General features: G+C 47.6%; 1 protein-coding gene across 1 annotated transcript; it reads left to right on the top strand.

The window, feature by feature from the left end:
* The first annotated feature begins 1,573 nt into the window (after positions 1 to 1,573).
* GABARAPL1 (GABA(A) receptor-associated protein like 1) lies at positions 1,574 to 10,665 on the top strand. The gene is made up of 4 exons (XM_010575359.1): positions 1,574 to 1,725; positions 5,434 to 5,512; positions 6,507 to 6,625; positions 8,051 to 10,665. Exons 1-4 carry the CDS (start codon positions 1,636 to 1,638, stop codon positions 8,114 to 8,116), a joined length of 354 nt encoding a protein of 117 aa, XP_010573661.1. The 5' UTR covers positions 1,574 to 1,635; the 3' UTR covers positions 8,117 to 10,665.
* Positions 10,666 to 14,319: the final 3,654 nt, after the last annotated feature.

Raw genomic sequence — 14,319 nt, 5'->3', positions numbered from 1 at the left:
GAAGCAGTGTGCTATTGAGTGCAAGAGTGGGTGCTGGCCAGTACACAAAACAGTCTCTACAAGGCAGAAGGCACAAGCTAACACCCTGGATCTCCTGTGAGGATTTGTAACAGGCCCTGGTGTTGGCCGAGTCCCATCCTGCAGGCAACTCGGGTGTGTGTATCAATATACAGGGATAAAGCCACCAGTCCTACAAGTTTCTTGGGGCAGCCTAAAGAATTTACATGCATACTTCTAGAAAAAGACCAGGGCTTTATGTTCCCCTGATTCTGTTTTTATCATTAAGGAGCATCCAGCTTGCTCTTAATTTTCTTCAGGATTCAAACTGACTCTTTGCTATAGTCGGGATTTTTTCCATTCTAACCACACTGTAGGAGCAGAGTGCCAGCAAAACACCAACAATATCTTATCCTACCCTTGTTCATTCTGAGCCAGCACAACACACTATCAGGTATAGGAAACCTGGGTCCTCTCACCTCTGCCACCGGTGTGGCCTTGGAGAGTCACCTCGAGCATCTGAGGCAGCCTGCTGTCCCACTCAGCCCCTACTACTGCAACTAGTACCTCCTCGGAAAAGTTCTGCTGCTCTGGATGTGACACGCAAAGAAAGAATTATTTGATACACTCCCATTCATTGTCCCCAGGGTAGCAGCAATTAGTTTTTGTGCTGATGTAAGCATGCTGACCCATTCATTATTACCTTCTCCTTTGCTGGTCAGTAAATAACTGTGAGCCCAGCTGCTCCTAGGAAAAACCAAAGATATTCCAAGTATGTATCAGCTGAGTAACTGGGCTAAAATTGGCCGGCTATTTTGGTTTGTTTGCAGACAGTTCCCTTTATCTGTCTGCTGTTTGCAATGTGCATCTGGTCTGGCACATTACGTGACACGCTTTCTGCCCCTTGTTGTTTAACTGAGACGTTATAAACAGGGCAACAATCCAGCTCCAACAGGGCCGCTCACGACAACCAGCATTTTTTTTTTTTTTTTTGGGTCTTCCATCTCACAGCCACTTAAAGGTCAGGCTCATTACCCCCGTTTTAGACAAGCAGAGGCACTCAAGCCTCACACGGGGGACACCGAGCCCTGTCCGTGTCCCGTCCCCCCCCCCCCGCGCGGGGCACCGCCCCACGCCGCTGCGCTGGTGGGGAGAGAAGGCGGAGCAGCCCGCCCCCCCCCGGTCCCGGGTGGATTCTGTGCCTGCTCATGCTGTATTTATAACCCCTGAGTCACGCTGGAGTCGCGGGGGGGGGCTGCGGCGTTGCTCAATCCTATGTTTATTTTGCTGCCTTAAAAAAAAAAAATCTTTTTAATCTAGCATTGCTTGTTTTTTTTACTGTTTATTTATTGCCGCGCATCCCTTCTTGCCCCCCCCTTCCCCGAAAAGCGAAGGGTCCCCGCCCCGCCCGCAGGCAGCGACAATCCCCGCCCCGCCGGCATCGTGACGGAGGAGGAGGGGGGGGCCTCGGCGTGACGTCACAGCTCCCAATTTGCCGTCAGCGGCTGGTGCGCTCCCGCGGTACGGCTGGGGGTTGCGCTGCGCTCCAAGGGGGGGGGGGGGGGGGCGGCTGAAGGAGCCGGCCGGAGGGGAGGGAGCCGCAGCAACCCTCGGGAGGGGAGGTGACAGCCCGGCAGCATGAAGTTCCAGTACAAGGAAGACCACCCGTTCGAGTACAGGAAAAAAGAAGGGGAGAAAATCAGGAAGAAATACCCCGACAGAGTCCCGGTGAGTTGGGGGGGGGGGGGAGGCAGGGGCTTGCCCGGCAGACTTCGCCCTCAGCCGCCCTTTTGTTTTCCTTGTCGGCTCCTTGTTTCTTTGTTTTGGAAGGCAAAAGAAGTGAGGCGAGGAAAGAGGATCGTGATCTTGATGAGCCGATTCCAATCCCAAGCCGGTTTTCTCCTTAGCGCAAAGCTACGGCTGTTGACTGGGGAGGGAGGTGGGTGTTGGGGGGTGGGTGCGGGGTGCGATACCCCCTTTTTTTTTTCCTGGGATCCGCAGTAACTCGACAGCGGGAATGCTGCTCATCTTTTTCTGGCAGCCTGCGTGCGTGGGGTTGGGGGGTGGGGAAGGAGCTTACCATTAGCTCTGTAAAAATGGAGGAGAACAATGAGTGGGTTAACGGGTACTTTTCACAGAAAACGAGGTCTGTGTCCTCGTCCTCTGACGCTTTCCCTTTGTTTTCCTTTTAGTTTCCTTTGGCCTGGCTTTTGGCTTAGTTTTGCTCTGTTCTTTTCCTTTGCACGAGAGAAAAATGATACTTGTCGGTCTTTCTGCCCTCCTGTTTAATCAGCCTGTGGAAAAAACGTCACTTGGAAAACAAGGTCATCTTCTAGCTAAACTTTGCTTCCTCATCCTTAGGTCCCTTTGGAGTGCCTGTGGAAAACTTCTAGCTTTATAATTACTAATAATAATTGGAAAAAAGAAATGACAAATCAAATTAATTGTGACTTTTTTGGGGTTCCTTTTTAATAAACGCTTTGCAAATGTTCTTTCTTTTCATCCCCACTGGAGAGGTCTGTCCTAGATTTACTGCCCAGGGGTACTGCATACAAAATAACTTAGACTCCGCTGTAAATCTAAGGGCAAGGGGGAACAGTTACACCACCGGTTTTCCCTGCAGGCTAACACCACTTTTTATCTTGGGAGTGGCCCTCAACTGGACTTGCAAAAGTTTGGGGATGTCAGTATTTGGGTGCATTTGTCCTAGCTGCTTTTGGGACCCCTGGCCCAGCATAGGAGGTTGAGCACGCAGCAAGTCAATGGTGAAGTGTGTGCGGTTCTGTGGTTTAGGATGAGGACCGCAGAGGGCTCTGGAGGTCAGGCTGTAAACTGAGGATTAACATGGCAGATTGCACAGCAGATCATGACAGATGTGTCTGGAAGAGCCATGTGGGGAGCCTGGGACTAGACCCAGGCTGGCAAGAGGTAAAAGAGGTCAAGATAGGGGGGCATCAGCAGATCTTCATGGAGAAAGCCAGGACCAGAATAACAAGGTGTGCTGTAGTTAAGGATAAATGAAAATTATGCACGGCGAGGCCCAGATGTGACTTGTCGGGGGTAGCCTGTTGTCAGAGCTGCATACGGAGCAGATGAATGCAGCAGACAACTGTTCTTTACATCACTTCTGTCTCTGTCCTTCCCGACAGCAGGATCCTTGAGGATGACGTCCGTTTGGCTGCCTACACTGCAGTGCCCTGATACATCTCAGCATTTTGCTGAGATGATACTGTTGGCACAGTCCCACATTACCACAGTCACCACCCAGCAACAACAGACATACAGATAATCTGTTTCTGCCCTTTGGATTTTCTTTGTAGGTTGGTTTGTGTGTGTGAAGGGTTTAGTGCTTTGGGAAGAGGTACCTGTGTTATCAGGCAAACTGACTATGGTTGATAGATTAGCAAAGCACCTCCATTCCTTCCCTGCCTCTTTGCAAGGGCAAGATCTCTCTTAAGCTCAGTGATGGTCTGATTTAAATCTTTCCTAGGGGCTTAGAAGCCCCAACAATCTCACCTCTTCCTCATAGGCATGACTTCTTTTCCTTTCTTATCTAATGACCAAGCTCCAAGCCACCCTTTAGAGTCAAGGTGGTCAAAGCAGTGCTGCTAGCTACCAGTTCTGCTTGTCACTAGTTTTGGAAATTGGAGGCAAGAACTAAAGGGTTTGTCTCCTCTGCAATTTATTATGTTAGCTATTGCCTTGTTGGATGTGCGGGTAAAAAAATGCGCAGAGTGCTGTTGCTGTTCAACCTGCACCTGTTCAGTGAGATGGGGGAACCTTCCTTCCTTCATAGCATTTACCAACTGCACCTTGTGCAGAAATGCATGTCCTACCACAGGCTGCCTGAGCGAGCTTGAATGCCTTGTACTAATTGAGGTGCTTGAAGTTCTTGAAGTAGCAGAGACAACCATGTTTCTATTTGAAAAACAAACTTAGAATTTGCAGGGGTTTTGGCTGTGTTGGCAGCATCCAAATGGAGCACGAGGAAGAGATGTCCAAGCTAGCATCTCCACGGTGAGACATGCTTTGCAGATATTCACTTGGATCTAGAAGGAGTCGAGTTAGCATGGCACTTTGTCCAGGCTAAACACACCAAGCTCATCATCATAACGTTTTTTCTCTGGCATAGTGTCTCACTGATGTGACAACACCATTTCGCTTCCAAAGAAGGCTTAGTCCACAGCAGTTCAGCCTTTTTTGTTGCACAACAGATAGAGTTGCTGCTTTGGGTTGCTGAAGAGCTACGGGAGCATGGAGCCCTTAGAAATTAGTCTCACAGTGGCTGAGATGCAGTATTTACAATTATAAGGTCTAACAGAATTAAAAAGTGTTCAGAAAATCCAGCTTCTTGTTTAGATGGTCAAAATGGCTTCTGCAGAACAGCAAGCCACATAGATTGAATCATGTAATGTATCTCTTACCAGTTCAAAAATATGTATCCCAAAAAAAACCCAACAAAAAAAACAAACAAAACCCCCCCTGCCTGCAATGTTTTTTCTGCACAAACCCAGCAGTTCCAAAGGTTTCCAAGGCTTTTCATGGAAGGAATCAGGTCACTTTGGAATACTTCTGCTTCTGAGGTAAACATTTTGCCTAGCTCTGGTAACAAAAATTTTCCTGTAGCAGAAGGTCTCTTGGTCTATTTGACCTTAAAGCTGCTGAGTTTCATATTTTTCTATGTTGTAATGACATTAGAGTATAATGAGGATTAGTATTTTGTATGAAAGGTCTCTGTGGGTCCAGTTGCCCACATGGTAGCCTGTTTTTTAATTAGATATTTTTATGAATAAGGAAATGTCCATAACTATATGAAGTAGGGAGAATAAAGGCTATGAATTTCAGAGTAGAATGTGCTGAAGAACTGAAGATTAAAAAAAAAAAAACAACCATTCCCCAATGACGTGTAGTTTCTCTTTAATTCTTTGCTTCATTCTAGAGCACTTGGTATTGGTGAATGTGGAAATTAGGATGTGGGACTACTGGGAGTAGGGGTGATTTTGTGCCAGGCAGTTTGGAACTGTAACCTGGAAACAGTTCAACTTAGTTGTGATACTTCTTGTGTTCATGTATTACCTCCTGGCAGCTCCTTCATACAAAATTAACCTGCATTGGGACCATCAAGGTGACCCGATTTTTTTTTTTTTTTTTCTCGGCCATTATGGTTTATTTTTATGTCTGTTCCAGTCTCCATTTTTTAGTCTCTGTGCTTACTGCTGCAGTCCTGGACACAGCTATTGCCAGTGATTTTAAGTCTTCTTCTCACCTATCTGTTCTTCAGTGTTGTATATTTGTTACAGATTAAATAAATTTCTAAAGGCCTAGTAGCACCATCTCTCTCAAAGGGTAATATCCTTTTCCACCGATGCTGTTGGTTTGTTTTGGTTTATGATACTCATGGGTTGTTTCTTCCTTTCTCTCCCTCTCTCTCTCCAGGTAATTGTGGAAAAAGCACCAAAAGCCAGAGTACCCGACCTAGACAAAAGGAAGTATCTTGTGCCTTCTGACCTCACAGGTAACAAAGTCTACCTCCTTCCTTCCTGATTTTCAGTAAGAAGGTCTCAGAAGTGCTTTTTACTCTTATGATCAGCACCAAGAAAATATCCGGGCAGGCTCAACTTCTTATCATGACCCCAGTGTGTACATGGCTGTCCTTGTTACATTTATGTACCTTACAGCCTGGATTACAATATGCAGAATTGTCTGAGATCCTCTGACGTATCCCACTGACTTAGCTAACATGCATGTGGCACAGCTGACTTCCAACCATGATGAAAATGACTGAATTGTGTATCATAGGCAGTAGCGTAATTATCAGTCAGTGATGACCTAGCTGCAGAGTTGCCAGAGGCTGTATCCTTGTTGCAGGAAAAGACAAGTTCTCCAAATAGTCCCATCATTTTCCACCCCTGTGGTCGGAGTCATGGCTACAGAGTTCCTTTTCCGGATGGTCATGGCCATTTTGTGTATGATTACATTTGTTTTCATTTGAGAACATGAATGAGTTAAAGGAACAGCATTTCTTTTTCTTGCAGTGTATAATGGATTGCGGAATACTTTGTTGTGCAACATAGCCCAAGCAAATAGTAAGGAATTTGTTTTCAGGAATTTGTTTTCAGGAATGGTATGACCATTTACACCAAGGCTAAATTCTCTAAGGTGTCTTTGATCTATAGGATTTAAAGGTTAAGCTAGTTAGAGGTCTTCCCACCAATCCCCTCAGCAGAGCATTTCGTACCATGGTAGGGGGAGTGTGGATTTAGAGGGTGCATGGCGTGAGGCATGTACCTGAGAAACTGCCAGCTCCGAGAGGATTGGCTGCTAATGTGGTCACAATCACAAAGTTACTGCTTTCTTTCCCGCATTATTCATTTTTACCTACATTTTATGTACAGCACATGACTTCCACCACCAAAAGAAAACAACCATGGTTAGGGTAAAACAAACAAACAAACAAAACCCAAAACGTTCTTTCTGCATCTAAGGCATTCTCCTCTGTTCCTCTTCAGTTGGCCAATTCTACTTCTTAATCCGAAAGCGGATCCACCTGAGGCCAGAAGATGCCCTCTTCTTCTTTGTCAATAATACCATCCCTCCCACCAGTGCTACCATGGGCCAGCTGTATGAGGTAAGCCTGGCCCACCTCTTTCTCCTTTTGCTGGAGTGTCCAGAAGAATGCATATCCTCCATGAAGGACAACTGAGCACTACTCAACTGGCAGTGGGTGCAGCTTGATCACAGATGCCTGAACACGGACCCCCTTGGCCTGCGCTGTATCCCATCATCTGTTTAGGGAAGTTCCATCCGGCAGTTATAAAGAGGAGCCAGGGAAGCCTCATCATTTTAACTGATCGTTTGCTAGTTGAAAGGGTTGTCGTATCAGGTCGTGAATAGTTACCCCAGCAGTGATGTGTTGGTCCTGCTACTTTAACAAAGTATTGAAATGAACCACTTTATATTTCAGAGAAAAGATTGTGGCTGGGGCAGAGGGGGTGGCGGAAGGTAACGCACTAGCTTTCCTGTTTATAGAAAAGGGATTTCCTTCTAGCCAGTAAAAGAACACAGTACCACTGGGCAACCAACTGTCTATAAATATGTTGTCAAGGAACACTTATTCTTTGTTCAAAATTACTTTTTCATTGCTGGTACTGTATATATGAGGACCTTGTAGGACACTGAACATTGCTGCCCAGCATTTCTGCTGAGCAGTGTTATTTGATTGACCTTAAAGGCGTGTTCTGTGCACATCAGAGGAATGTTCCTCAATTTTATAGCCATTATATCATGGCTGGTTTGTAGCTTAGATTGATTTCTCCTTGATTTCTCCTTCTGCTGTATTAGTATGTTTAAATAGAAGAGCTCCAGTATGGAGCTGTGAGCCTTGTTTGACCTGTCACTTTCTGACAATAACTGGACAATTTGTATGTGGACTGATGAAGATAATCTTGTATTAACACACGCAGGGAGTTTTCCAAATCTGGACATGTAGGGGGAAGGTATGTCTGACTGTCCAGAGCTGAGATCAATACTCTGTTCCTGGCACTCTGCAGACTTGTGTCAGTGTAATCATTTAACCTCTCAGCTTTATAGCCCAGATGTAAAACAGGACTAGGAATACAGCCACTTGTCAAAGTGTTCTGAAAAACAATGAATATAACCACATTTACCAAATTTTTTACTTGTTAAAGCCTTCCAAGTCTCTCCTCTCGATCTTAAGGCCATACCAGTGCTGAGAGCCTGCTGCACAGCCTGCAACAGTCAGAGCTGTTTCTGTTGCATGTTTGCAGCACACTCTGGCTGTGGCTCTTCAAGTAAATTCACTGTGTCCAGAAATGTGACATGCCTGAATTTAGGAACAGAGCTGTGGCTGGAGAGAGGGAGTTGCTATACATCCTCTTTGGTATGAGGAAGTGAAGCCTTCAGTGTAAAGGGGGAGAAACAGCGAAAGAGAGGTTATGCCCTCTTGTTGTTATAATGATCTCTTGGTTGGGCTTTTTCACATCGTGAATTACAGGGCTTTGGTTTGTTACTTTCTCCCTTTCTCCCCTTGCAGGATAACCACGAGGAGGACTACTTTCTCTATGTGGCCTACAGCGATGAGAGCGTCTATGGCAAGTGAGCACCAGCCCCTCAGGCATGCAGGCGAGATGGACTGATGGAATGGATTTGGGGGGGAGGGGGGACGTTGGAGAGGAGGAAAGAGGATGCCTGAGAAGAGGGGAAGAGAACTGGAAGTGAACCACATGCACAATGCCATCACCTTCCATGCATTAATTATAACCATTATTTTTTAAATTGAGGGGAGGGAGGGTAGGGGGACAGTGTATGAAAGGGTGAACTGAAAGGCTAATGAGGGGTTCTGCACTGAGGGGTGGGGAGACTCCACTGTTCATAGTTCTTCTCTTGCCACAGCTGGACGTAGTTAGCCAGTACTGGAAGCTGCTAGACAAGCCAGTGTGGTGGAGCTCCAGGAGACTGACTGGGCAGGATGGCCATTTTTGTGTAACCCTTTCATTGGATGAAGAAGGCATGCCATGTTTTGTACACTGACCTTGTCACGCCTTGCCCATGGCATGGGCTGCACTCCTGTGAGCATTCAGTGAGCTGTGAAATACTTCACTCTGGCTGTCACACAAGGCTGTCCTATGCTGACAGTCCTCACTCCAACTGCTACCTGTGAAGCGTTCCAAGACTATTGTGTTTCCCGTCACTTCCATCAGTATTAGAAGGGATAACTCTGAGGGCTGGGAACTCCTCAGCTGTGAGACATGAGGGTTGGGGAAAAGAAGGAAGGATATCTTTTTTTCCTTTGTTGCTTTAATTGCAAGTGCTGGACAGAAAAATTAGAGACGACCCTTTTGTTCTTTTCAGTGAAGTCAGCTGATAAACTCGTAAGCACAGGGCTAGAAAGGACCTCAAGAGAATGACTAGCCCACTCTAGAGTATACCAAACATGTCCATCATGGCTGCTTATCAAACTTGTTCTTAGTGAACTTCACTGAGGCAGATCCTGGAGGCTGCTGAGATTGTCTGTTCAGTTCCTAGCTAGCCTACAAGTGAGAGAGCTTTTCTTGCTACCTAACTTTAGTGTCCCTTGCTGTGCATTAAGGCAACTAACTACTAATGGTATTGTTATTGGTGAACACAGAAAATTATCTATCAGTGTTGTCCTTGTACCAGTCTTCTGCAGATTTGAAGTTGGCAGAAGTGCTGTGGGTTTAGCCTTCCCTTCCATGTCTCATCCGTGTACAGCCCTTGCACCACATGCACAAGCGGAAGAAATCAGTTGCTCCCATGTGTGTTTTGCTGGCTTTTTGTGATTGGACAACAGTGCCGCTCTTCACTGCAAGAGAGGTGCTTTTAGACTTGAAGGGGAAAGGGAATAGATTCTCTGTAGATTTTAAAGTTATTTTATTTTAAGCCAGTGTTGTTCTTAGAAGGGTGCCAGGTAGATGCTGTCCTGTGCAAGCCTTACGCTGTCATGCCAAAGCAGTTTCTTCCCAGTGGCACAAACAGCAGATTTTCCTATAACTGCCATAACTCTGATGAAGGGATGGGGTTTGGGGAGTGAGCTGACTTTCAGGAAAATTCTGGGGTTTTATCTAAAAATCAGAGAACTGGACCTGAATTACTGTAAACATTCCTACATTTAAGAGAGTGACCAAGAGGGAGGAAAAGACAAGAAGGATGAAGACGATGGGCAGATTCCAAAATAAGTTGAAGGTGTACGCTCTATTTGCATGAAGTCAGATCCCAGTTCTCTGCGTTCCTCAGGAATGAGAAACCAAGATGAGTGCTCCTCTGATGGTGGAAGACAGGAAATCAGGTTTCAGCCTCTCTGACTGTTGTTCCACAGAGGTACATGAGGCAGAAGAGCAGGCTGGGAGTGTGAAGTGGGAGTCACTGGCACAACTGTATGAAGGTCAGGGAAGGCAGCATAGTAGGGCAGGAGGGTCACTGCCCACGTGCTATGGGAAGTAGCAGAAGAATGGGGGAGAAGGGAAGGACCGCAATGGATGTAGAGAGTAGTCGTAACAGGCAGACAGAAAATGGGGGAACAAAGGATGCAGTGGGTGGGTTAGTATCCCCAGTTTTTCATCCTGAACTTCAGGTTTGCTGTTACATCCTGTGTTCATCTGGAATAAATGCGTTTGGATGAGTTGTACCTACTGCCAACTTAGATAACTTCAGTTTCTGCTTGCAGTGCTCAGTGCCCTCTTGTTGGCCCACTCTCGTCCAATTACCAGGCTCTTTTCACATCCTTTGGGTGCAAATCCGCATCAGTCTCTTGTTTTAGAAAGCTCTGAATGTTCTGAAGCAGAGAACAGACCCAGGAGGCTTTCTAGGGTAAAAGACAAGATGCGGGCAGATGGTGTGCATCTCTCTGCCGCTGTCCCACTTGCTCATGCCCGTGCTGCCAAGCACGTGGTTGTGTGTCGTCTCAAATGAGCCTGCCCTTAGGCGTGCTCAGGGGAGAAAGAGTTGGCATCTGGGGTGCTTGGTTTTGTGTTCAGACCTCCCCTCCCGCTGCTGGGTTTATAAGTGACGTGTGTGGGACTAATCTCAGCCGTTTGTTACATGTAGAGTTTACAGTTTAATTTAGTTATTTTACAGTTCTTTTAACTGGATTGTGGCATTTACTTCTGTTTTTGCGCTAGTCTGGTATTGTACGAGGTAATGATGGTAATTCTTTTTTTGTGTTGGTTAGCTGCAGGTTCTTGTAAAATAAAGTTCATACTACTTGAGCTAAATCAACCAATCAATAAAGACGCATTTGAAAATCACAAGCTTAGTCCAAAATGGGTGACTAGCATTTCTTCTTGATGTGGGCTTGTAAAGAAAGGGACGGCTTTGCCAGAACTTCTTGCTGCTACTTTTTCCCAGAACCCCAGATTTACTCTGTCCTGTCAACCAGGACAAGTCACTTCTCTACTTTTTTTGGTTATGTTGTCATACGCGTACCTGGCTGTGTCTTGCCATGCCACCAACGTGAACTTTAATTAGACCTGGATGACATGAGAAGGTCTTAAGAAGCGTGATGGATGCACTGAGGCATTCTCTGCCATTTTAAGGCCCTGAACGGTCCTAGCCAGCTGACGGGGCCCCGAGGGCACCACCAGCCCTGACTGTCCCTGCCAGGCCCCCAGGGCCACCCATCACCCTGCCCATGCCCCAGGACCCCATCTTGGCCCCCCCCAGGGCTGTCAGCCCCCGTCCCAGCAACACCACAGCAGGGCAGGTCTCCAGCTCCCCACAGCCCTGCCCTGCCCAGCCACGAGCCCCGCAGGGCCCAGCCTCAGCCCGTCCCTGCAGCCCTGCCATCACTGGGCCTCATCCTGACCCTGGCCTGCAGGTGGGATTCCCATCTTGACCTGCCTCGTCACTGCGACGACGAGACTTATGGTTGGTGCTTCTGCCTGGGTCTGGCCGCCGTCCCCGGGCCTGCCCCGCTCCCGCTGTTGGGTGCAGGAGGAGGGCTGCCGGGGTGCTGGGCCAGCCGCGTCCCTCAGGGAGCCGCTGGGAGAGCTCAGGCTGAGGTGGGACTCCCAGCCGTGGGCAGAGGGTGTGGGGGAGGCCCCTCTGTGCCTCAGGGCCCTCTAAAGCTAGGAAAAGCAGAGGTAAGGAAATCTGGGACTCCTTGAAAAGTAAGCCCGCGGATCAAGGCTGCTTCTCCTTGCGGATGTTTGTGCGCTGAGAGGGAAGGAGTTGTCCTGGGAGCTGGCGAGACCAGCGGGAGCCATTTGCTCGGTGCCGTAACCCTGCGTTGGACACCGGCAGCTTCTTCCACCTCCTCCCGGCGGAGGAGCGACCATCAGCGCCCACCCTGACGTGCGCTGAGGGAGAGAGTCGCTCGGAGCGCTGGAGCCAAGAATTACAACGCTGAAACTCACAGGAATAAAACTTGCTAGGCCTAATAGGATCTTCTCTTCCCCACTGCATACAGGGTGGAGCTACAGTGTGAGGTTTTGTTGCTAGTGCTGAGGGAGAGGCAGTAATTCATCCTGCACTGTGTAAGCTCGGAGCCTGTCCGTAACAGCAGTTTCTGTGCTTGTATCCACCATCGGGACTCAAGCAAGCTCCCCCTGTATGGCAGAAGGGTGCCATGACTCCAGCCAGATGGGCAGAGATCAGCTAAAAGCTTACACTAGCAGCTGAAATAATTTGAATTTCAGCTTCAAACATAGTGCACATCTTGCTGTCTAGGTTGTGGTATTGTCTGCTGGCTCAAGTAGAAAACTGCTATGGAGCATGCCTCAGCAGGCCTCTCCCACTCCCTCTCTCACCTCTTTCCTAGGAAAATGGTGCATCAGTGATGTTTGTACCTGCCGTGCTGCTTTGCATGTTTGTGTCAGTGCCATTGCTGAGAGAAACAGCAGGCGGGTGCATTTGCTGAATGTGATTTGCCCGGTCCATGTGTGAAATGTCAGCCTGTGCTCGAAGGCTGTCACCTTTATGCTGTGAGTTATTGGAGCAAGGCCTAGGGGAAACTAGGGGCTCAGCTGGTTAAGAGAGGTTAAGTAATTAATACTCTGCCTTGGTCACTATCGCTGCACCTGGGATCCTCTCTCCAGTCATCCTGATGCTTGCTTTAGAAGAAAACATTCTCCTGGAGCAGAGACTACCTAAGGAAAGAAATGGCCTGGGGCATTATGGCCTGACAACATCACCATGAAGGACATCTGGGCTAACATAAACGGTCCCGAATTATGCTAAAGACTGATGTTTTCACTTCCATAAGACAGTCATGTCCGAGATGAAAGAAACACTGATTAAAACAGAAATAAGACTACCAGCGGGAGAAACTCCAGCTCATTCCTGTCACTCAAGCGCGGATAAACGCTCCCCCAGGATGAGCCACAGAGTGTGACCAGAGAGCTCATGGCTGGCAGGGCACTTGCAGGACTGACCCAGGCAGAGCACAGCTGACCGTGAACAGCAGCGGCCTCAGCTTGCACTGCCAGTCTTTAGGAGGATGTTGCAGGTCCCATGGTATTTGTGTTCCTGGAAGTTTGCAGGCATCCCAAAGCACAGCTCATGCCTGGATATACATGTGTTACAGGAATTAGTTAATATTCTCCTGAAAAAGCTGGACCTTGCAACACCTTTCCATAAAGCAAGGGTCTGGTTCTCCCTGATTTTGCACTCTGGCCAATGTCATCTGGATGTTGTATTGTTCTCTGGGAATTAAAAGATTGTTAATAAATGCTATAAATAGTGATATGTGGAAGCAGCAGGAGAACATAAAGATCCTCATTTTCAAGTAAGGGCATTGCTATAACTGCATGAAGGTTGAATGTACTGGATTATTAGCTGAAGGAAAAACTGATCTATCTCCTTTCCACTTCCCACCCCTCCAGCTTAGAGGAGTCTTTGTCAGAGCTCAGGACCCTGTTTTGGCTTTTTGCCACAATCCTCTCTGATCGTCTGAGCAGTCTCCTGCAGTGTCCACACACCATTCAGGAACCTGGAGAGCTTGCAGGAGGTAGCAGTCCCCGTTACCTTTAGCAGGACATGTACCTTACTATCCTTGAGCCAATTAATATAATCTTTTTGGTCAGCATTCCTCCTCGTCTTTGCTGTCTTGCTCCTTGACCCTTTTGAAATAGTCTTCCATGTAGCAGAATGCCCTTAGGTCAGTGAATGTAAATCCCTAGTGTTTGCAGAGGATGTAACTTTTTGCTGCATATTGGGGCAAAAGCATCCCCATTCACTGTTCCCAGCACATGCAACGTGTACGTGGCAAGTCTTGCAACTGCCACCATATCTGCAGCCTGTTTCCTTCCTGCTGGAAATCTGGCTTTCCTCTTCCAGATACCACCTCTTCTGCCAGTGCTCAGCACTATGGATGCTGTTCCCAAAGGACTGATGAAGCTGTCTAGAAGCACAGGGGGTCTGCAAGAGGATGCTGGGGGAACTTGAGAATGTCTCCTAACATGTCAGGGAGATCAGGAGTTGATGGTGTATATCCTTGTCCAAACACAGAGTCCTCCTCCTTGAAGTAAACCAGCTTGTAGCTGATACTGGCTCTGCCTCTTCTCTCTCCCAGTATCCTATTATTCCTCCAGTAGCAACTGCCCTTTTTCCCCTCAGGGTACAGCGAGATTACCAGGAACAGAAAGCTTTCCTTACCCTTTGATGTCATTGCCTGCCCAGCCACCTTCCCTCTCACAGGAGATGACAGAAGGCTGAGGTGTGCTCTCATGCAGCAGCATCACCTACCTCCATTACCTGGGGTTCAAAGACACTTTGCTGCCAAACATACAGTGAGCAGGGCTGAAAATGCCTCACATCAAATAGGCAAAGTCATTGCATGTCATTCCC

The sequence above is a fragment of the Haliaeetus leucocephalus genome, unplaced genomic scaffold, assembly GCF_000737465.1.
Source record: "Haliaeetus leucocephalus isolate CR32 unplaced genomic scaffold, Haliaeetus_leucocephalus-4.0 Scaffold473, whole genome shotgun sequence".
NCBI lineage: Eukaryota > Metazoa > Chordata > Aves > Accipitriformes > Accipitridae > Haliaeetus > Haliaeetus leucocephalus.
The sequence above is the reverse complement of the archived record's forward strand: the minus strand, read 5'-3'. Positions and strand labels throughout refer to the sequence as shown.